The 24,252-nt window shown below is 38.0% G+C and overlaps 1 protein-coding gene across 5 annotated transcripts in view; it reads left to right on the top strand.

Annotated features, from left to right (window-relative positions):
- Positions 1–24,252, top strand: part of UBE2D1 (ubiquitin conjugating enzyme E2 D1) — a 37,445-nt gene that overhangs the window by 5,711 nt on the left and 7,482 nt on the right. For 3 of the 5 annotated variants that reach the window (XM_055561037.1, XM_055561038.1, XM_055561036.1), the window contains exons 2-4: positions 21,067–21,130; positions 21,224–21,255; positions 23,274–23,351. In XM_055561037.1, the coding sequence (XP_055417012.1) occupies positions 21,067–21,130; positions 21,224–21,255; positions 23,274–23,351 (174 nt within the window). The remainder of the gene's footprint in view (positions 1–21,066; positions 21,131–21,223; positions 21,256–23,273; positions 23,352–24,252) is intronic. The other 2 variants (XM_055561040.1, XM_055561039.1) reach the window with 1 other exon arrangement.

Here is a 24,252-nt window from a genome sequence, read left to right as displayed (position 1 = left end):
GGAGCCTCAGGGCACCTCAGAACAACTGAAGGCAAGACAGTTTCTATTTTTGTTGGTCTAGATGGCCTCTGAGAAGCTGAGGGTTTCCCCCCCCAAATTTAACTTGGTTCTGGGCAGAATCTGAAGGTTCAGTTACATTAGACAGTAGTAATAGATAGGCTCTTATGTTCCAGGAGCTGTCCTCAGTATGGGGAGGAAACCACCATGACACACTTTATCTACCTCTGTGGGTCGGATCACCACCATGCTCTGCAGCTTCCTGTCTTGCCTTTTCCTGGATGTTGTCCCCACTCTTCTCTATTCATATTATCCTGTTTGCGTGGCTCTTCTCCTTCACTGACAGCTTATTAGATTCCTACTCTCTTTTCAGATTTAGGAAAGCCTTTCTATCTGGGGTGAGGTGGGGGTTGATTCCTTCACCTTTATTAGTAAAATTAACCCAACGGATTTCCCTCCAGGTTGCCACCCTCCTTTTGTGAGCAGTTTGGATTGCTCTAGGGCATCACCGACTCAATGGACATGAGTTTGAGTAAGCTCCGGGAGCTGGTGATGGACAGGCTGCAATCCATGGGGTCACAAAGTCGGACACGACTGAGCGACTGTACTGAACTGAGAGGGAACCCAACTGAGGTGGTGACTTGGGCCTGTTGTTCTTCTCTAAACCCGTAAAACTCTTGAGGGTGTTTTTTTGCTTCCCCCAAGTTTTAACGTGTTGTATTTTCATTTAGTTAAAAATACTTTATAATTTACCTTTTGATTTCCTTTTTGGTCCTTGAGTTATTTAAAAAACATGATTTATTTTCCAAATAATTGGGATGTTACAGAGCTTTCTGTTACTGACTTCTAACTTAATTCCATTGTGATCATAATATATGTTATTATTTGATGCCTTTAAAATTTTTGACCTGTTTTATGGTCTTTATTTTTTACTTACACAATAATAACATCCTTCTGGCATTCAACATAGATTTTTGGAATGAATAGTGTTTAGTGATTTCTAGTCTTAATTTTGCCCATCTCTGGTTGGCATCTTTTGTTTAATTGCTCAGCTGTGTCTGACTCTGTGGCCCTATGGACTGTGGCCCACAAGGCTCCTCTGTCCATGGGATTGTCCAGGCAAGAATACTGGAGTGGGGTGTTGCTATTTCCTTCCAGGAAACCTTCCTGATGACCCAGGGATTGAACCCCAGTCTCCTGCATTGCAGACGGGCTCTTTACTGTCTGAGCTACCAGGGATTTCTGGTCTTCATTTTGCCAGTGTCTGGTTGGCTTCTAGGCTATGGTCTAAGGAATGAATGCACCTTGCTGATATTTTAATGTTTTCTTGCACTTTTATGAGCTTTCAGAACAGGGGTGACAAAATCAGTTTAGTGGATCACAAACAGCAGCTTTAAAAATAGAATAGAAAATATTAGTGCTTTGGATATAGTAATGGTGTTTCATGAGACCTTAGTTTTAGTTATGTATGTGTGTTCCTGTGCATGCGTGTTATGTGTACTAGGTTGTGGTGTATAATCCTTTTTTTTTTTGTTAGTAATTGCTGTAATTAAAGTTTCAAAATCACTGTCCCATAGCATAAGATCTTTAGGTAAGATCACTATTGTCAGAAATTCAGTCGCTCAGTCTTTGTGACCCCATGGACTTTAGCCCGCCAGGCTCCTCTGTCCATGGCATTACCCAGGTGAGAATAATGGCATGGATTGCTATTATTCCCTTCTCCAGGGGATCTTCTTGACCCAGGGATTGAACCTGGATCTCCTGTCTCCTGCATTGGCAGGCTGATTCTTTACCACTGAGCCACCTGGGAAGCCTACCATATATTCATACGTATACCTATATGTGTACATATATATATAGAGAAAGCAAATGAACCTATATACATACATACAAGCACACATACAGACATACATGTACACAACACATAAAATGTTCTAGTCTTGGAACATTTCTGTTTGATACAAACTGTCAGTGCTCATTATTTTCTACTACAAGTAGCAGCATTTTATAGTCACTGAGGTACAGCTGCAGTATTCAAGAATAGTACTGGGTGATACTAAGAGAGATTTCTTATTATGAAAATGCTTATTAAGTTCCCACTATGTGCCAGTTATTAGGGATGAAATTGTAAAAATGTAACTATTGGTAGATAGGTTTATGTTTTAAGTACGCTTTGAGAAATAGGCTGCTGCCTTTTTTTCTTTTTCCCTGAAGCATATCTTTCTTGGTTACTATGAAATAAATGGTAACTTTTGATAATGTAGCATTTAAAATGCTGTGTTGCATGTTCCATCATGTGTCAAAATTCTATTATGTATGTAATTTCCTATCATGTTTTTCTTGCTTTTCAGAGTGTCTGAACACAGATGCTCTCAAAGCTTGTAAAGTAGTGTTCATTTCTATCCGTTTATAAGGAAGAAGCCTCCTGGGAAAAGATAATAAGGATTCCTTTTCATTCCTTCATTCGTCACACTTTGGTTTCTCTTGAGCATGACTGAAATGTGCAAATGGCCTTAATTCAGTACTGGAGCATTGTTGGCTTCAATATCAATTGAAAATAATGTGCTCTAGTTATTACAGCCTTGAGATGAGAATTGTTTTGCAGTAGGAAGAGTGCTAAAGTGGAAGTCAGATGTCCTGGCTTTGGCTTTATGACCTTGGCCAAGAAACTCATAATCCTTATTTTCTTTATCTAGAAATTTAGTGGGTTGAACTAGGTAACTACTGTGGCCTTTTCTGACTTGTAATTTTCATCACATTTAACTAATGTTATGTGCTGTTTTCCTTTTGTCCTGCAAACAGCAAAAATGGTCATAAAAATAAATACGGAGCAGTGGTACTGTTTTGCTGCTACATGAAACTTGAATTAAAATTCTATTTTAAATTGTCAGAATTGAAATAAATGTGGGGATCTTCAGTTCAGTTCAGTTCAGTCTCTCAGTCATGTCCAACTCTTTGCAACCCCAGGAATCACAGCACGCACCTCCCTGTGCATCACTAACTCCTGGAGTTCACTCAAACTTATGTCCATCGAGTCGGTGATACCTTCCAGCCATCTCATCCTCTGTCGTCCCCTTCTCCTCCTGCCCTCAATCCCTCCCAGCATAAGGGTCTTTTCCAATGAGTCAACTCTTCGCATGAGGTGGCCAAAGTATTGGAGTTTCAGCTTCAGCATCAGTCCCTCCAATGAACACCGAGGACTGATCTCCTTTAGGATGGACTGGCTGGATCTCCTTGCAGTCCAAGGGACTCTCAAGAGTTTTCTCCTACACCACAGTTCAAAAGCATAAATTCTTCAGCACTCAGCTTTCTTCACAGTCCAACTCTCACATCCATACATGACCACTGGAAAAACCATAGCCTTGACTAGACGGACCTTTGTTGGCAAAGTAATGTCTCTGCTTTTTAATATCCTATCTAGGTTGGTCATAACTTTCCTTCCAAGGAGTAAGCATCTTTTAATTTCATGGCTGCAATCACCATCTGCCGTGATTTTGGAGCCCCAGAAAATAAAGTCTGACACTGTTTCCACTGTTTCCCCATCTATTTCCCATGAAATGATGGGACCAGATGCTATGATCGTAGTTTTCTGAATGTTTAGCTTTGTGTATAATACAAAATTAATGAGTCTCTAAATATATATTACCTTTTGATTAAAGAGCATTTATTTGAGATGCAAATAAGATTTATTTCTCTTTTTATACTTGTAACATAATGTGATTTTCTCATTCCATTTAGTACCCATCTGTTTCACAGGTATCTTTTGTACTTTAAAGATAATTTTAGGACTTCCCTGGTGGTACAGTGGATAAGAATCCTACCAATGCAGGGGACATGGATTCAATCCCTGGTCTGGAAAGATTTCACATGCCACAGAGCAGCTAAGCCTGTGCGCCACAACTACTGAGCCCACAGGCTACAACCACTGAAGCCCCTGTACCTAGAGCCTGTGCTCCACAGCAAGAGAAGCCACTGCAATGAGAAACCCAGCATGCACTGCAAGTAGAGAGTGGTCCCTGCTCACCGCAACTGGAGAAAGCCTGTGAACAGCAACAAAGACCCAGTACAACCAAAAAAAAAAAAAGATTATCCATGTATTTAGACAACTGCCTTACACAACTGCTTTACATATAGTAGATTTTTTAGATTCAAATTAATGCATTTATGGAGCACCTTATGTATATAAGGCATATGCAAAATATGATAAGAAGATGTATGGAAAAGCAAGGTATAAGCAGTATTATCTAAAAACTTTTAAACTAATAAAGATATGAGATATATCACAACAACTCGGATACTAAGGAAAATACACCATACTTGAGCATAAAGGGAGTCAAAGGTGGGAGAGGCCAAATTTATTTGGGGGAAATCAGGAAAAAGTCTATGGAGAAGATAGAATTAGATATAGGTTTGGAAGATTGGGTAGCATTTTTTTTCCTATTATAAAAGAAATCCATGTTTATGGTAGAAAATTCAGAAACTGCAGACTAAAAAAGAGTAGAATGGGATTTCCCTGGCAGTCCACTGGCTAAGAATCCATGTTCCCAATACATGGGGCCCAGGTTCATTCCCTGGTCAGGGAACTAGATCCCACATGCCACAACTAAGACTGAGAAGAGCCAGATAAATAAGTAAATATTAAAAAAAAAAAAAAAAGTGGAATGATGGTGTCGGTTAGCAAAGACATGGAAACCAGGTTCACAGAGGAAGCTACAGAAATGCAAGCACTAGAAAGTACATGACTTATTTGGAAAGGAACAGATAATCCTGTTTTGGGGGCTCAGAAAATAGTACGACCTTAACACTGTGGAGGGCCTTGAATACCTGTACTGACAAGTGTTAGTCTCTCAGTTGTGTCTGACTCTGCAACCCCATGGGCTGTAGCCCACTAGGCTTCTCTGCCCATGGGATTCTCCAGGCAAGAATACTGGAATGGATGCCATTCCCTTCTGCAAGGGATCTTCCCGACCCAGGGATCGAACCTAGGTCTCCTGCATTGCAGGTGGATTCTTTACTGTCTGAGCCACCATGCTGACAAATGTGTTCTTAATGCAGAAGTTGGTGGATACCATTGAAGGTTTTTAAGTAAGGAAGTAACATTCTTAATCCTATTGCTAGATATACATTCTTGCCCTCATAGAACACAGATTCTTTACCGTTTATAGATTTGTCACAAAAAGGGATATATAGAGTGCCATGTGAATATAGCAGGGACCCTTTGGAGGGTTCAGGGAAAGCCCCCTTAAGGAAATGATATTTAAGATGCGAGAAAGTGATTGTGTGTGTGTGGGGAGGGGGGTGGGTTGTGATTAAGAGTATTCTGTCTAAAAAGAAATCATGTTTGAAACTAGAGACAAGACAGCATTTTGGGGAAGTGAAAGTCATTATGACTGATACAGAGAATGGTTGGGGGAAAGTGGTTGCACATGTGGGGCTAGAGAGGGGACAGATCCTCAAAGTCATTTTAAGGATTTATAAATCTTCTATTAAGGCTAATGAAAAACATTGAAAAGGTTTGACAGGGTACTTTAAGATACTTTGACCACAGAGTGTTGGTAGAGAAATAGGTTAGTTACGACCTTATTGCACTTGTTCAAGTGAGGTCCAGGAAGGTCTGAGCTAGCCTGATGGCAGAGGACATTTGGAAAGAGGGATATATGAGAAGAGTTGTAGGATGATTGTACCACCCGGCCTTTTTGAGTTGGTCTGACCCACCACACCTCCCTGTGCTTGGCCCTTCTAGTCACAACTCAGGCTCTGGGTCTTAGAGTCTCTAGAGACTCTTTGGTCTACTGCCCAGTCTGATCCCATATTCTTTAATAGTGTCTCCCTGGTTCAGACCTTTGGCTTGTTATTCTGAAATGTCTCTCTGACTTTTCTCAGAGTCTTCTGCCCTTTGGACCTCAGTTTTTCTACATGATGGGCCTCCTCCTGGGACCTTTCATTGGGAGGATTTGGACTAAAGGGGAATCTGAACAACCTGGTACTGGTTAGTGTAGAGGGGGATGGGGTGTGCAGGAAGGAAGGAATCATGGTGATCCCAAGGTTTAGAGTTCAAGTTACTGGAATAAGTGCATTTTTACCATAATCTTCATAAGGTGGACTCAAACACAGTGTTTACTGGGATACCTTGAATTTGTCAAGATATATTTTTATTTATGTAAGTCCTATGGTGGAAATATTACGTATGATGGTGGTTTAGTCACTAAATTGTGTCCGATTCTTGGGACCCCAATGGACTGTAGCCTGCCAGGTTCCTCTGTCCGTGGGATTTCCCAGTTGAGAATGCTGGAGTGGGTTGCCATTCCCTTCTCCAGGAGATCTTCCTGAGAAAATATTATGTATGAAGTGAAAGTCGCTCAGTCGTGTCCCACTTGTGCGACCCTGTGGACTGGAGCCTGCAAGGCTCCGCTGTCTATGGAATTCTTTAGACTAGAATACTGGAGTGGGTAGCCATTCCCTTCTTCAGGGGATCAGGGATCTAACCCAGGTCTCCCACATTGCAGGTGGATTCTTTACCAGGTGAGCCACCAGGGAAGCCCAAGAATACTGGAGTGGGTAGCCTATCCCTACTCCAGTGGATCTTCCTGACCCAGGAATTGAACTGAGGTCTTCTCACTGCAGGCAGATTCTTTACCAGCTGAGCTACCAGGGAAATATTATGTGTAAAGGGAGATTATTGAGTCTTTTCTTTAAAAGGAAGTCATGTTTTAAACTAGAGGCAAAATAACATTTTGGGAAATTGAAAGTCATCATATTGTGGTACTGTAGAGAGCACTGGGGGAAAGTGGTTACAGATCTGACTGAGACACTGGCTAGATAATGTCCCTAAATGACCTCCAACATTTATTCTAAATTGTGCTCTTTATAGTTCAGACTCAATAAATATAACTTTGATGCAGCAAAGTCAATAGTGTCATTTCTTTCTTCATCATCTTTTTGTGTGGGATTTGGCTGTGATATCATCATTTTTAATAGACAGTCTTTGCCAGAGATACCTGATCCAAAGAGACAGTGAAGCAGCCAGGACCTTTTTATTGAAATGAATTTGGTTCCTCTAACTTAATTAATTGGATGTCGTCAGCATTTTGAAGTCTTCCAAAAGGAATCTTCATGGTCTAAAATACTTTTTTTTCTTTTCTTTTAAATTCAAGGGCTTAGAGAGGTTCTGTATTCAGAGACATTTCTGAGAATTGTTTGACATCTCCTTATTGAAATAGCTCTCGTCAACTGGATAAGGAGATCAGAGTCTGAACTGTAAGCCCATGAATTGTTTATTTACAGACAAACCAAATATAGCTCATATATCCCTTTAGAGACAACATCAAAAATGCAATCCAGTAAGAATTGCTGTCTTGTTTTAGGAATTTTGAGATAAAGATGGTTGTGTCACATTAATTAATTGCCTGTTGAGCCAGGATTTTTAAAATAACACTTTCATATGCTTTGGGTTCAGTAATTTAGATTTTGGACTGTTAATCAGTTCCTGTGCATGGGCTGCTAATGTCTTTTACGCATACCCATTGGGGTATATATTTTATCTATTATGGAGATTGAGACCTTCTGAATGTTGAGACTAGAGAACAACAAAGCATTTTCAGTCTGGTCAGCACAATTTGTTGGAGAATATTTACTGCATCCTGTCATATTAAGGATGATGGTAAATAAGGAAACTCTGACTTGTCAGCTTTCCTTCTCCACTGTTCAGATTGGGCTCTTACCCTTCTGAGAGCTGAGAGATTAATGAGGCTTCTCTTCTCTTACATTTCCTTCTTTGTTTCCTTTTGTTTGTTTACTCTCTTTGAATTAGGCTGCCTCATCTACTTTTAGATTTTAAGTCCCCTCGAGGCAGGGACTGTGTCTAGGTTGGTTTTATGGAGAACACTTAGCATATTGTAGGGATGTTATAAGCATGCCATCTGTGCCAATTTAAAATTCAGTTTCAGGCCTCTCAGTACTTTTCTTTGTGTCTGGTTGGATGTACAAATCTAAACTACAGTAGAGGTGCTTAGCCATGTAAGGCTGTATAAATTCATTAAGTACATGTTTTTGTGGACTCATAGTGCTTTTATAGTGCTAGTCATAATACAGGAACAGTATCTTGTAATCTGCCTTTCATTGCTGTATCTTGTATCTTTTTTGAAATTTAAATACCCTAATTAATTTTTTTTTTAATTTGAGTGTCAGATTGGAATAGAAAACTGCTTCATTGACATGGACTATTTTGGGGTATACATTCACCACTTTGATATTTATTGCATGCTGCTGCTACTGCTGCTAAGTCGCTTCAGTCGTGTCCGACTCTGTGCGACCCCACAGACGGCAGCCCACCAGGCTGCCCTGTCCCTGGGGTTCTCCAGGCAAGAACACTGGAGTGGGTTGCCATTTCCTTCTCCAATGCATGAAAGTGAAAAGTGAAAGTGAAGTCTCTCAGTCGTGTCCGACTCTTAGCGACCCCATGGACTGCAGCCCACCAGGCTCCTCTATCCATGGGATTTTCCAGGCAAGAGTACTGGAGTGGTGTGCCATTGCCTTGTCCAATTTATTGCATAGTCTCTGTTTAATTATAACATTAGTTTGTTTTAAGCTTACTTTGTCTCAAAGAAGACAAAAGTTGAAACTATGTCTTTCAGTTTTCAATTTAAAAAGCCACCAGAAATGAAACTGAAAGATAGACACACAAAATATATGTATACACAGTGTGTTAACTATAGCGAGTTCTTTTCATATATAGACTTACAGCTATATATATAGTCTCATTATTTGGTGATCATCTTTTACATTATATGATTTCTCTCTGTGTAACTAGCAGTAGAATTCTGGATCATGGTATATTCCTGTGTTCACTTTTAATGGTCACTGTCAGACTTTTACTAGCGGCATGTGAGAGTTCCAGTTGCTTCACATCTTTGCTATCATTTGTACTTTTCTTATAGTTTCACCATCCTTGGAGGGTTATAGTGACATAGCATTTTGGTTTTAATTTGCATTTCCTCGATGACAAATGAAGCTGGTGCATGTCGGCCAGTTGGATACTCTCTTTTGTAACGTGCTTATTTGTCTGTCTTTGAAAAATTGATCTGTAGGAATATATTTTTTTAAACATATTCTGGATTCAAGCCTTTTGTCAGATATATGTATTACAAGTATCTTTTATTTCATGGTTTACCTTTTCACACTTTTAATGTGTCTTTTCTGTGAACAGATAGATGTTGTTTATTTTAATCAAGTTCACGTTTTTCTCTTTTTCTCTTATAGTTAATGCTCTGTGTGTCTTATTTAAGAAATCTCTGTCTCCCCCAAGGCCATGAATACATTCTATGTTTTCTTTTTAAAGCACTACTACTTTACCTTCCATATTTAAATCTATGACCTATTTAGAATTGGTTGGCTTTTTTCTGATAAGTTTGAAATGGAGGAGATCAAGTCTTTTTTTTTCCCCCTACATTTTTTCCCCAAGTTGACCTGGCAGTGCTTATCAAAAAAAAACTTTCCTTTTCCCTCCACTAAAATGTCACTGTCTTCACTTTGAATTTTTGAATTCCAAGCTTGCTATTTTCTTTCCATTTTCGGTACATTGTTGAAGTTAAAGTAAGTGCTAGTAGTACACTCAGATGTCAAACACTATACCTTTTTCTTCTACATCAAAAGTGTTATTTGTTTATTCAAAACAGATCATATCCTAAGTTGGGTTTAAAAGATATGCTTTCCATTTTTTAAACATGCAGCTTTCTGTAGTGAAGTTTTGTAGAACCCCAGGGAACACCAATCACATTGAAATCTATGTGAATGGTGGCACTTAGAGTTGGTGCACATGGCCTATGGGACAAAATGCAGCAGCCCTGAGTGCTGTGTTTAGTAACTGGCAAATTGGAAAAGAAAAACTATTACCTTTTTTTGTGCGCCAGCAATCCACATTTTTAACAAATAAGCATTATTTGTGTTCAAGTATTGTGATGTGCCACAATTTTAAAGAAGTGGAATGAAAAAAGAAAACAAAACTCTGAGGTGATTCATGTGGCTGTTCAGAATTTACTAGCTCTTATAACTTTCTTAATGTTTCACATTTGAGTTTATTTTTTATCTAGAAAATAGTTTGTGTCAGACAAGATATTTTATACCAGTTCCTTTCTAGATCACACTTTCTGTCCTAGGAGAAACTTTCCAGGACTCCCTTGAGTGATCTAAACTTTAATGGCCACATTCCGGAGGTGACCCTTGAGGCCTGTAGCTACTCTTATATATATTTTCCTGGAGACATGTAAGGTTCCAGAGGACCTCTTTTATATATCTTTTAAGCTATATCTAATGAAGTTACTTTTCTCCACAAATAAGTTCTCCTCAAATTTCATGCCCTGGTTTTAATCATCAGCAAATGTGCCTGACCAGTGACTTGTGAGGATTTTTTTTTATTAACATCATAATCTTATACCATTAAAAGAAATCTTGAAAACATTGGGAGTGGAGTTGGGACGAGAATGTAAAATCAGAATCATGACCCCATTAGGAAGGATATGGAAGTGCTTCATTCCTGCTAGGCTTAGTTCAGCTGGTTAAATTGAGGTTGGTACAAGTAAGGAAAAAAAACCTCTGTCGGTGCCACAGACTGCAGCTCTGTAAGTATCTCTGCCACCAAGGATCGCTGGTGACTGGCAGACAGCTTAACTTTGAGACTAGGTCAGCTCAGCACAAAACCCTAACTCATCTTGGAAAGGCAGCCCAAAGCTATGTTCTCAAAGTAGGTCAGCAGCATCTTAAATAAATAATAAGGATGGAATATTTAAAGTTTTGAGGTCTTCCAAATCAGAAGAACCACAACAAAAAATGTCTAACAAAAATTTTGTGTGGCTTTAGAATTGCTAGAATATAATATATTCTGTAAATGAAAATAGTTGTCATGGCAGCATATGTTTTTGATACCTTAATGATGAATATTCTTTAGAGATGCATTTCTAGATGTTGTTATATGTTATTTAAAGGGCTGCCCCTGCCTTTTTAAGTGACCTGCACTGTTCTCTAACACCTGTTTTTAAGATTTTTTTATTATATGCATTCTACATAAGGGAGCATTGATTCTGATTCTGTTGTCGAATCTAGTTAGTTGCATTTTGAAAAAAATAGAAATTTGAGAGATTTATGCTCTTCTGATCACACTGTTTCTTCAACTGTATTAACTCAAACAATATCAAGCACATTATATGAAAGGCATTGTGCTAAGTATAGTGGAGGAGATCATGAATAAATGCAAAAAAATTTCTAGTTTTAAAATAATATTCTGGTAGAAGAGGAGAAGGAAGGAGAAAATTAGTATTTCTTGAGGTTCTATTATACATGCTAGGCATTAAGCTACTTCACTTACATGTTTTCATTTAATTCTAATGTGGCAACCCACTCCAGTACTATTGCCCAGAAAATCCCATGGACGGAGGAGCCTGGTAGGCTGCAGTCCATGGGGTTGCGAAGAGTCAGACATGACTGAGAGACTTTACTTTCACTTATCACTTTCATGCATTGGAAAAGGAAATGGCAGCTCAGTCCAGTGTTCTTGCCTGGAGAATCCCAGGGACCCGGGAGCCTGGTGGAGTCGCAGAGTCGGACACGACTGAAGCGACTTAGCAGCAGCAGCAGCATAGTTCTTCCAGTGATGTCCTCATATGAGGCCTTTGAGCAAGGGGTTAAGGGAGTTGCCCAAGGTCACATAGCTATTAAGGGTCAGTAGTAAGGCCAGATCTGACTCCAAACCTCTTGTTTTTAAAGTGCCCATTGAGAAGACAGCACTGTTACTGTTAAGAAGAAGGGCTAAAATTTGGGCATAGGGAGATAGATGGAAGGTTGTTTTAGGAGAGGGAAAATTTTGAAGGCCAGAAAACTTAGCCATGTTCAGCGAACATCCAGGTACTCAGGCCAGACCTGACTACATGCTTCTCAAATTTTTGGTCTCAGGAGCCCCTTATATTAAAAGCATTGAGTGCCTCAGTGAGCTTTTGTTTGTATAGGTTGTATCTATTAGTATTTACCACGTGAGAAATTAAAACAGAAATATAAAAATATTTAGCAATTTAAAAATATCAATAAACTCATACAGTTAGAACTGAACATGGAACAACAGACTGGTTCCAAATAGGAAAAGGAGTATGCCAAGACTGTATACTGTCACCCTGCTTATTTAACTTATATGCAGGGTACATCATGAGAAACGCTGGCCTGGAGGAAGCACAAGCTGGAATCAAGATTTCCAGGAGAAATATCAATAACCTCAGATATACAGATGACATCACCCTTATGGCAGAAAGTGAAGAAGAACTAAAGAGCCTCTTGATGAAAGTGAAAAAGCAGAGTGAAAAAGTTGGCTTAAAGCTCAACATTCAGAAAACTAAGATCATGGCATCTGGTCCCATCACTTCATGACGAATAGATGGGGAAACAGTGGCTGACTTTATTTTTGGGGGCTCCAAAATCACTGCAGATGGTGATTGCAGCCATGAAATTAAAAGATGCTTACTCCTTGGAAGGAAAGTTATGACCAACCTAGACAGCATATTAAAAAGCATAGACATTACTTTGCCAACAAAGATCCATCTAGTCAAGGCTATGCTTTTTCCAGTGGTCATGTATGGATGTGAGAATTGGACCATAAATAAAGCTGAGCGCTGAAGAATTGATGCTTTTGAACTGTGGTGTTGGAGAAGACTCTTGAGAGTCCCTTGGATGGCAAGGAGATCCAACCAGTCCATCCTAAGGAAATCAGTCCTGGGTGTTCACTGAAAGGACTGATGTTGAAGTTGAAACTCCAATACTTTGGCCACCTGATGTGAAGAGCTGACTCAATTGAAAAGACCCTGATGCTGGGAAAGATTGAAGGCAGGAGGAGAAGGGGACAACAGAAGATGAGATGGTTGGATGGCATCACCGACTCAATGAACATGAGTTTGGGTAAACTTCGGGAGTTGGTGACGGACAGGGAGGCCTGGTGTGCTACAGTTCATGGGGTTATGAAGAGTCAGACATGACTGAGCGACTGAACTGAACTGAACAATATGTATTAACATAAATAACATTTTTATTAAAAACAACTATATATTCCAAAACAGCAACAACAAAAATAAAGTGCCACTGTTTTATACGTGTTCAGACCTCATTATAGTCAGGCTTATAAATGATAGTTGAATTCTCACATCTCATGCGTTCAGTCTATCACGGTACTACTTATCTTTAACCTGGAAAATTCTACTGTATACCCATGAGATAATTGAGAGTGAAAAATACAAATATTTTAGTCTTATTATGAAATTACTTTTGACTTCACAGATCTCCTGAACGTTTTTTAGAAAACCCAAGGGCATTCTTTGGAGAATTATTGGACATGTTTGTGAATGGGAGCCCTATTGAAAGAGTAGGGTTAGGACTAGAAAATGAAAAGACCTTCATTGGTTGAATTTGGTCTTTAATAAGTAATAGGGAGCCACTGACCTTTTATAAACAGAAAAATGAAATAAATCAAACTGCTTTTAGAAGATTGTTATGCAAGTAATTTGTAGAGTATTGGGAAACAATTATAGTTGAACTGTAATAGGTTTTTGAGGTAATAGTTTACTGGGGGCTTCCTAGGTGGCTCAGTGGTAAAGAATCTGTCTGGCAAGCAGGGTTCAATCCTTGGGTCAGAAAGATCCCCTGGAGAAGGAAATGGCAACCTACTTCAGTATTCTTGCCTGGGAAATCCCACGGACAGAGAAGGCTGTCAGGCTATAGTCCATGGGGTCACAAAAGAGTCAGCCACAACTTAGTGATTACACAACAACAACAAATAGGTATTGGGGTAGAATATATTATTTTGTTTGTCTGATGAGGTGAACAAGAAAAAGGGGAGTCAAAATGAGCCTGGTGACTAGGAGACTAATAATTCCATTAATAAATAAAGGGAACACATAAAAAGAAGGAAGCTTGGGAAGGAAAATTGTGAATTAAGTTTTAGAATATGTAAAAAATATTTTTCATTATTTTTTATTCTGAAATAATTTAGTCATATAGAAAATTTGCCAAATTAGTACAGAAAGTTCTCATAAATCCTTCACTTAATTTCCCCTATTACTTACAATTTACATAACCATAGATATAGCTCATTTGGTAAAGAATCTGCCTGCAATGTAGGAGGCCCCAGTTTGAACCCTGGGTTGGGAAGATCCCCTGGAGAAGGGAAAGGCTACCCACTCCAGTATTCTGGCTTGGAGAATTCCATGGACAGTATAGTCCATGGGGTCGCAAAGAGTTGGACACGACTGAGCGACTTTCACTTTAATTATAGTACAGTTATCAAAATAAGGAAAGGAACATTGATACAATATTGTAAACTAAGCTACTGACCTAATTCAGATTTTACCATTCAGTTTTTCACTGTTGTTTTCCTGTCCAAGGATCCAGTCTGGGATCATTTCCTGTCCAAGGATCCAATCTGGGATCCCAGATTTAGTGGTTGTATCCCCTTTGTGTGTATGTGTGTGTGTGTGCGCGCGCGCGCGCTTCAATCTGTGACAGTTCCTCAGCCTTTCCTTGTCTTGTAAAAATTTTTAATTAAAAAAAGTTGACAGAAGGACTTCCCTTGGGGCACGGTGAATAAGAATCTGCCTGACAATGCAGGGGACACAGGTTTGGTCCCTGATCCAGGAAGAGGGCATCTAAACCCATGCACCACAACTACTGAGCCCGCATGTGCAACTACTGAACCCTGTGTGCCTAGAGCCTGTGCTCCATGAAAAGAAAAACCAGTGCAATGAGAAGCCCATGCATCTCAACAGAGTAGCCCTGCCTCACTGCAATTAGAGAAAGCTGGTGCACAGCACCGAAGACCCAGGGCAACCAAAAATAAATAAGTTAAAGTGACCTTAAAAAAAAAAAAGAAGATGCTTATATGTAGTGGGGGAGAAAAGTGTCATTTAATCTCTCTTAAAATGCATAAGAAGCTGAGAAAAACAGCATTTTTTTCCTCTGAAAAGTTGAAAAATTAGGGGGAGTGGGAGGGGAGGCTCAAGAGGGAGGGGATGTATATGTAAAATTTTATGTATATATATATATAAAATTATGACTGATTCATGTTGTACGGCAGAAAGCAACAGAACATTGTAAAGCAGTTATCTTTAAAATTAAAAAAAAAGTTGAAAAAGTATTGTAAAAATTTAGAACAATGTAAAAAGAATAAAAGGTGACAACCCTCCCCTAGAGATAACTACTATTAAGAGCTTGGTGTGTATTCTTCTAGTTTATTTTCTCTGCATGTATAGTATTATGGGATCTCTTGGGCGTACTTCTGCCACATATATTTTTCACTCAAAAACTGTTTTATTTTCACACAACATTGTTTGATGTCAACATACATCATATATATCTCATTCTTTTTTTCTTGGCTCTGTAGTATGTGGGATCTTGGTTCCCTGGCCAGGATTTGAACCTATACCCTTTGCAGTGAAAGCACAGAGCCTTAACCACTGGACCACCAGGGAAGTCCTCTCATTCTTTTTTTTTTTTTTTTTTAAACATTTATTTATTTGGCTGCATCAGGTCTTAGTTGTGGTGCTCAAGTCATTTGGGATCTTTCCTTGAGGCATGTGGGCTTAGTTGCTCCACACATGGGATCTTAGTTCCCCAACCAGGGATTGAACTCATGTTCCCTGCATGGCAAAGCATATTCTTCACCACTGGACCACCAGGGAAATAAATCTCAACTTAGACTCCCTCCAACTGCAAGTGACATGCTTTCCTGCCAAAGTCATAATGGAGGTATTCTAACAGGGTGATAGTGGTTTGATTTGGGTAATAACCTTATGGGTGTCTCACAGTTTATACGTTGCTTTATCTTATTTTTCCCTACAAAGCACTATTTTGCTTTGTTTTGCTTTTGTACACACACACACAATAATTAAAATGAATGATTCTGAATGCTTTGTCTTTGAGATCTGCGTTTGATCAGCATGGAATACATTGGGTCTTATGGGGATCTTATGGACTTGAGTAGCTTGTGTAATTCACAAGACAGTAGTTCAGTATTAATTCTTAAAGAGTGGAGAGAAGAGCAAAGGAAGCGATTACTGACCCTGGCATTTCTTTTTAAAATAAGAATCATTAAATTATTTTTAATACTCCATATGTGGCTGTGATGCTTGAAGTAGATACATAAGAATTCCAGTTATGGTAGAGAAAGCATAAATCAGGTAGGGCAGTTTCTGGAAAACTTTGAGTAAATTAAATCAAAAGGGAGACGTATAAGTAGTCTTTGATTTTTTGTGTTTAAAAGTACACTGGCTTCTGAATAGACTTAGAGCAAAAAGGTACAGTTTTGATATGTCTAGTTATAGTATTTTGTTTTATATTTTTACCTCCCTAGGATATCTCAGAATTTTTCCTTTTTCAAATATGAAGTCTGTCTTTTTGCAGGCAGGGGAGGGTATATATTGTGTTTTTTGTTGGTCACTCTGTCTGTGCATATATACCATAGATTCAGTCACTTATTTCCAAACAGTGTAACAGGGCATATTTCCAGATACATATTTTTTTAATATAAATTTATTTCAATTGGAGGTTAATTATGATATTGTATTGGCTTTGCCATACATCAACATGAATCCACCACGGGTGTACACGTGTTCCCCATCCTGAATCCCCCTCCCACATCTCTCCCCATACCATCCCTCTGGGTCATCCCAGTGCCCCAGCCCCAAGCATCCTGTATCCTGCATCAAACCTGGACTGGTGATTTGATTCATATATGATATTATACATGTTTCAATACCATTCTCCCATATCATCCCACCCTCTCCCTCTCCCACAGAGTCCAACAGACTGTTCTATACATCTGTATCTCTTTTGCTGTTTTGCATACAGGGTTATCGTTACCATCTTTCTAAATTCCATATATATGCATTAGTATATTGTATTGGTGTTTTTCTTTCTGGCTTACTTCACTCTGTATAATAGGCTCCAGTTTCATCCACCTCATTAGAACTGATTCAAATGTATTCTTTTTAATGGCTGAGTAATACTCCATTGTGTATATGTACCACAGCTTTCTTATCCATTCATCTGCTGATGGACATCTAGGTTGCTTCCATGTCCTGGCTATTATAAACAGTACTGCAATGAACACTGGGGTACATGTGTCTCTTTCAATTCTGGTTTCCTCGGTGTGTATGCCCAGTAGTGGGATTGCTGGGTCATAAGGCAGTTCTATTCCCAGTGTTTTAAGGAATCTCCACGCTATTCTCCATAGTGGCTGTACTAGTTTGCATTTCCACCAACAGTATGAGGGTTTCTTTTCTCCACACCCTCTCCAGCATTTATTGCTTGTAGACTTTTGGATAGCAGCCATTCTGACTGGCATGAAATGGTACCCCATTGTGGTTTTGATTTGCATTTCTCTGATAATGAGTGATGTTGAACATCTTTTCATGTGTTTGTTAGCTACCAGATACATATTTTGATAAAGGGATAGAACATTAGAAATTTCAGTTCAGTTCAGTTCAGTCGCTCAGTCATGTCCGACTCTTTGCAACCCCATGAACTGCAACATGCCAGGCCTCCCTGTCCATCACCAACTCCTGGAGCCTGCAGTTTTAGCATCAGTCCTTCCAGTGAACACTCAGGACTGATCTCCTTTAGGATGGACTGGTTGGATCTCCTTGAAGTCTAAGGGACTCTCAAGACCCTCCTAAAAATTCTAGGATGTGTATATCTCACCAAAGCACTTGTGTCATTTTTAGTAGTAACTAATGATTGATGTGACTGTTAAGAATGTTTGATGTACCATCAGCTGCCTCTTTTCTATAATAAGTGAGCTTTCCTATAATGTCAGGTTTAAATAGACAACTTAAGAACCTGGCTTTTGCAGGAGTTCTCTTATTAGATTTTATCTTTCTCATCCTTAGCTCTAACTTCCAACAGGAGGTAGAATCAGGGCACAAAAATTTAAGAACGTGATAATGAGTATTTTTCTATACTATTTTAAAGGGATTTGAAAGAACAGTCTAACATTTGAAATTTGAATGCTATTCAAGGCTATTCCAAGTAAAATATGGTTTGGGGTTTTTTGTTAGTAAAATTAATTTTGTATGATTTACTCACATATGCATTACTCTGTAAAATATATACATGCAAACCATTAACAGTTTTTAAAAATCTCAATTAGAGACTTTTTTTCCTTTTTAAAATTATTTTTAAATTAAAGTATAGTTGATTTACAATGTTAATTACTGCTATGCAGCAAAGTGTTTCAGTTACACATGTATATATACATGTACACTCACACACATTCTTATGTATATTTTCTTTTCCATTATGGTTTATCATAGGAATATTGAATATAGTTCTCTGTGGTATATAGTAGGGCCTTGTTGTTTATCCATTCTATATTTAAAAGCTTACATCTGCTAACCCCAGCCTCTCATTCCACCCCTCCTCCAGCTATGTGTGTGATTCTGTTTCAGTTTCATAAGACACTGTCATTTTTCACTTAACTAGTTTTCTAGTTAAAATAAGGGCCAAGAAGTTCCATTTATTCATTTACACTAATGTTTAGAAAACACAACGTGATGAATCTTTTTAAAAGCAATCTCCTAAAAGTCTAAATTAGAAAATCATTAAATAAAGCAGTCATTGAGGGTTCAGGATGGGGAGCACGGGTATACCTGTGGCGGATTCATTTCGATGTTTGGCAAAACTAATACAATTATGTAAAGTTTAAAAATAAAATTAAAAAAAAATAAAATTAAATAAAATTAAAAAAAAATAAAATAAAATGAGGCTATGGGGAATTCCCTGGCGGTCCAGTGGTAAGGACTCTGTGCTTCCACTTTTGGGGCCCCAAGTTTGATCCGTGGTTGGGGAACTGATTCCTCAAGCCACTTGGAGAGGGAAAAAGAGATTTTGCCCAAGATCATGTGGCAAATAAGTGATGGTACTTGGACTTAAACTTCAGAGCCTTGCTTTTTTAACACTATCACTGACATCTTCCACTTTATCGTTGAACTATACTGGGACCAAAGAAGTTGCTAACTCTGTTAGTTAATTCCTGTTAGGAAGAGAAGCACAGCACAAGCTGTGGGGAAGAAACAACAAAAACAAAAAGGAAAGTACCGAGTTACACTGGAAGGGACTAGAAAACTTGGAAGGAGACCTGAGTTTGCACTTGGCTTGGTTACTTAGCTCATGTATCAGATTCTTAGGAAAGAAAGAAATTCTTAGGAAATCTAATCATGTATTAGATTCTTTTCCCTACCACATCCTCTTTCTTGTTTGTCTCTGTTAGAGCACTAAACTCATTGCAATGATGCTAAGATGCCCATCTTTTTCATTTTAACATTTCTAAAATCTGGATGTGCCTTGTAATTGATGTGTCTTAAAATTAATCAGCAACATTTCTGCTTAATTATTGATACATAAGGATGTGATTTACCATTGACAGCATCTTAGATTTGATGAATGCAATATTTGTTTACGTGTGTTCCCATGAAATTGTTCACACCATCCCCACAGTTTTCAAATACAGAGTATATACAATGATTTTCTAATTTCTAGTATCATCCTCTTTTAAGCTCTAGCCTTGTATGTTGAATAAATTTTTCTTTGATATCACTGGGATCACAGATTTGGTGTATCTACTTTCCAGATCAACATCATCTAGTATATTCCCACATCTCAGTAACTGGTATCTACACCTGTAGAAGGCCTACTGCCAGGGTCTGAATCCCAGTACCATACTATACTAGTTCTGTGAGCACATAGTGAACCATGTCACTTTTATTCTTTGTTTGTAAAATGGGAAGCATAATAACACCTACCTGACAGGATTATTAAGATGATAAAACATTGAGTAAATATTAGCTGCTGCTTGTTTTCATCATGTATATTTGTGACTTTTCTCTTTCCTCTATACACGTAATTCATCATCAATCCTGTCATAAGTAGTGTTTTCACAATATCCCAAATTCATCCTCTTTTATCTCCCTGTTCTCTGGTCCAAGCCCCTATTATTGCCTGTAGCAATTAATTTTGTAGCTTCCCCTTTTTCCCATCTCTGATCCATTCAGTACATAGTCAGAGCCATCTTTTAAATCAGATTATGCCACTTCTTAAAACCCCTCCCAACACACTTGGTATAAAGCCCCCAATCCTTAATATGATTGTATATTGTTCTCAGTTTTCTGCCTGGCCTCTGCCTGCTCTTTCAACCTCATCTTATGCTGCTGTGCCTGACAGTATCAGTTCTGCCAAAACTAACTTCTACTCATCCCTTTAGATTCAAGCTGAAATGTCACTTTCTCAAAGACATTCCCTAACTGATTGCCTAACTAAATTAGGTTCTTCAGTCCTAATTTACAGTCTTTTATATTGAATTTATTCCTTTCATAGTTGGTGGTGGTCATTTCCTTCCCAACTGAAGGTAAATTACTTCCCCACAGTCATAGCGTTAGTTATGGTAGGAGTGGAATGCCAGCCTAGGACTGACCAACTACAACTGTGCCATTTCCATGATCTTTTGCTTCCTTGAAAGCAGAAAAGAGCATATGAATCAATGTGCTAGGCTTTAAGATATGGCCCAGCTGCTCTTCTTTCTTTCCATTTAACCTTCATGTTGTTCCTTAAATATCCATCTGTCCGTGAGCCTTCACTCTCCCAAATTAGATTATAAACTGGTTGAAGTAGGATCTGTTTTTTTTTTAAATCTATATTATACACCTAGTACCTATATAAGTACTAGGTGTATAATATTGATTTGAGGGAAAAAAAAATCCTAAGTTACACTGCATACAATAGATACTCAAAAATATTTTGTATTAGGGATGGTAAAGAAAAAACAGTATTTTAAGTCATTTAATTTTTTTAAATTTGGAGCTGTCTCATGAAGGAATTTAATATCTTATTCCATATTCTTCTATCCGTCAGTGACATAGTACATTTTATGTGTCCATATTTTGAATAGAACTGCCTAAAATGATATTTAAATGAATTGTTTGTGTCTTCATGGATTATTGCACTTGTTTCACTGGAAAAGAATTAATCTGAACTATTTTTGTTTTGCTTCAGGAGTTAAGTGATCTACAACGTGACCCACCTGCTCACTGTTCAGCTGGACCTGTGGGAGATGACTGTAAGCTTTACTCTCTTGCTAGGATTTTGGTACCATTAATAGTACAGGTTTGAACTCTTATTAATGACTCCAAAACTCCTTTGTTTGTTTCAGTGTTCCACTGGCAAGCAACTATTATGGGGCCTGTAAGTATGATTCATATATGTGAAATTAATCCCTTCAACCATCCTTCATTCTTACCATTTCATCTTTGATCAGATGTTTGTGGCTAGGGTTGAATTTTCTTGTACTCTGAGTCACTCAGAAAGCAAAATATGAGAAAAGGATTTATGATGATTTTCTAGTGCCCTGGTGGCAAATACTTGCTTGGAACACATTTACAGTGCTTTACCAAATCCCTGATCTTTATGCATAGTTTGCAACCAGGCTTCGTGTTTGCTTTATCTTTCTTTAAATACAGAAAGTTGTTTGGAACTAAGCGTAGTTACTCTCAACCTTTTAGTAGGTTAGATATAAGTCTAATTAACCCAATAATGGAATTCCTATAAGTAACAAGCAGTAAGTTTCACTGCAGTGTTTCATACTGTGTGAGAGATCAGATACAATTTTGCAGTGGCTCTGTTGGCATCTCATGAGCTTGCCTCTTGTTGCGTTGTCCTGAATTCAAAATCACCTGCTGTTCTGTACCTGGCTTCTCATTATACTTATTGCCTTTGTTAAGCTTATTTCTTTCTACACCTGAGAAGCAGTTGTGACTTTTCTTTTTGTGGGCAAAAATCTGATTGTGTGAGAATGGGCACTGACACCTCAGGTCTGCTTCTAGATAAGAGTATGTTAGTAACATGTTTCCATGAGCATCATTCTGTCCTCCCTCCTTTGAAAGAGCTTTATCCAGGAAGCCATAGAGTTTTTAATCATAATTGCCTCATGCTAAGCTTTTAAAACATACACCAGTTACTGAATTTTCAGAGCAGGAGTCCTGGGCAAATGTTTAAAATAACTAAATTGTTACATTAAGTTCTTTTTTTAAAGGGTGAAGTGCATCATATTTATTTAACTACTTTGATAGGAATCTTTTTTCATTGCTTACCAAGAACTTTCAAAACATCACCTCTCACCCTTATGAATTATAGCCCTCCACAAATATTTTGCAGGTGAATCACATGTAGCAATTTATGTTACTCATACCCCCCTTTATTTTAGTAATGTAAATATGCCACTGTATAGTATAATTGAGTATCTAAGAAGATCATATCTGTTGATTGTAATTAACTTATATTTTCTACATTCCTTATAATTTTTGCTAAACTAGAATTAAACAATGTATATAGTAAGAATAATTATACAGTATGGTCCTCTAATATCTATGTAGAAACTTAAGTAGGAAGTAATGATAGCCTTCTATTCTTACCAACATGTTGACAGAGTATAACATGATACATTTAATTAAAATAAATGAATTAAAATAGAATTTAAAGGTATTTTTGCTACTTTTTTCCCCTTTCCCTCTTTTTTAAATCATCCTTTTTTTTTTCTTGCTTGTAACATAGTATTTCCTAATTGCTATAAAGGCATATGGCCAAATTTAAATTCCTCTTATAAAGTTGATTCCTAATTTGATAATTCTATGAAACTGAATTTCTCTAGTTTCATTAGTGGCTTTTTCACATTTTCCACATTATTTTGTAAACTGTTACTAAGTGAAGATTTGAGGTTTAAATTATGTAACAGTGTCACTTAGCCTTTTCTTTTCATAAATTGGTCATTTCAATTTATCTCTATTCTTGCCCCTTTAAGGGAAGAAGCATGAAAACTTAGGTTTTATAATTAAGAAGAAATATACTAGCCTCAACCCTTTTCTTTGATATTGATTACTGCTGTGAATCATCATTCTTTTCTCACAAAGTCTTGTGTGTATACTTATCTTTAACAACCTGTACTCATAAACAGGTTTATTTGGGCAAGTCACACCACTCTACTGTGTGTGTCCTATTTTTGTTTTGTTTTAAACTATGATTTTGGCATGATTGCTGGAAAATCCTCCTTCATGCCTACAAAGAGAAACCTGTTTTCAAGGTAAATGATTTGAACTTAAGACAAAAGGATGGCTTTTTTTTCCAAACCATTGTATTTGGAGGGAATCATCTTGGATTACTAATAAATACAGCAGTCAGACACTGATGTAATTATTTTGTAATTTCAGCCTGATAGCGCATATCAAGGTGGAGTCTTCTTTCTCACTGTACATTTTCCGACAGACTATCCTTTTAAACCACCAAAGGTATTTTTATTTTTATCATTGATGTCACCTCTATGTCAGGGAATTTACTCTCTATCCAGAGATATTTTCATGATGTCAAAAGACTGGGTGGGTTGGCGTGTCCAAACTTTTACATAAAGCCACTGAATCTAAAATATGTTTCCTCATCAAATATTTTACTATGTCTGTAAACAAAAAGCAGTATCTGTTAGGTTAGAAATTAGCTTCCCTAACCTGTCTTACCTTCCTCATTACATATGTGTAGTTTGGAAGTTTTTATGGTCAAGAATTAGACTTTTCCATTCCGGGGATTTTCTTTCCAAGGCTGATCCTTCTTTCTCAATTTTTAAGTATTCAACCAACATTTATCGAGCACCTACCATATTCTGTTGCACTGGGGAATACAAAATATAATAAATAAGATACAGTCCTTTTATTATATTTAGTATAGGAAAGATTAAGGGCTTCGGTAGCTAGCTAAGCTGGTAAAGAATCTGCCTGCAATACAAGAGACCCCGGTTTGCTTCCTGGGCTGGGAAGTTCCCCTGGAGAATGGATAGGCTACCCACTCCAGTATTCTTGGGCTTCCCTGGTGGCTCTGTGGTAAAGAATCCACCTGCAATGTAGGAGACATGGGTTTGATCCCTGGGTTGGGAAGATCCCCTAGAGGAGGGCATGGGAACCCACTCAAGTATTTTTGCCTAGAGAATCACCAGAGACAAAGAAGCCTGAAGAGCTGCAGTTCATGGGGTCACAAAGAATTGGACACAACTGAGCAACTAAGCACAAAAATAGGAAAGATTAAAACACATTCTTATTAAATTTAGCTTAGCTCTAAAGAGGAAACCAACAAATGATGGGGTGTCAGTGAGGGAGCGAATCATTAACAAATTCTGTCACTCATGAGATAATTACTTTAGAT

This window comes from Bubalus kerabau, chromosome 22 (genome assembly GCF_029407905.1).
Source record: "Bubalus kerabau isolate K-KA32 ecotype Philippines breed swamp buffalo chromosome 22, PCC_UOA_SB_1v2, whole genome shotgun sequence".
Classification (NCBI taxonomy): Eukaryota; Metazoa; Chordata; class Mammalia; order Artiodactyla; family Bovidae; genus Bubalus; species Bubalus kerabau.
Note: the sequence above shows the minus strand (reverse complement) of the source record. Positions and strands in the feature narration are given on the sequence as shown.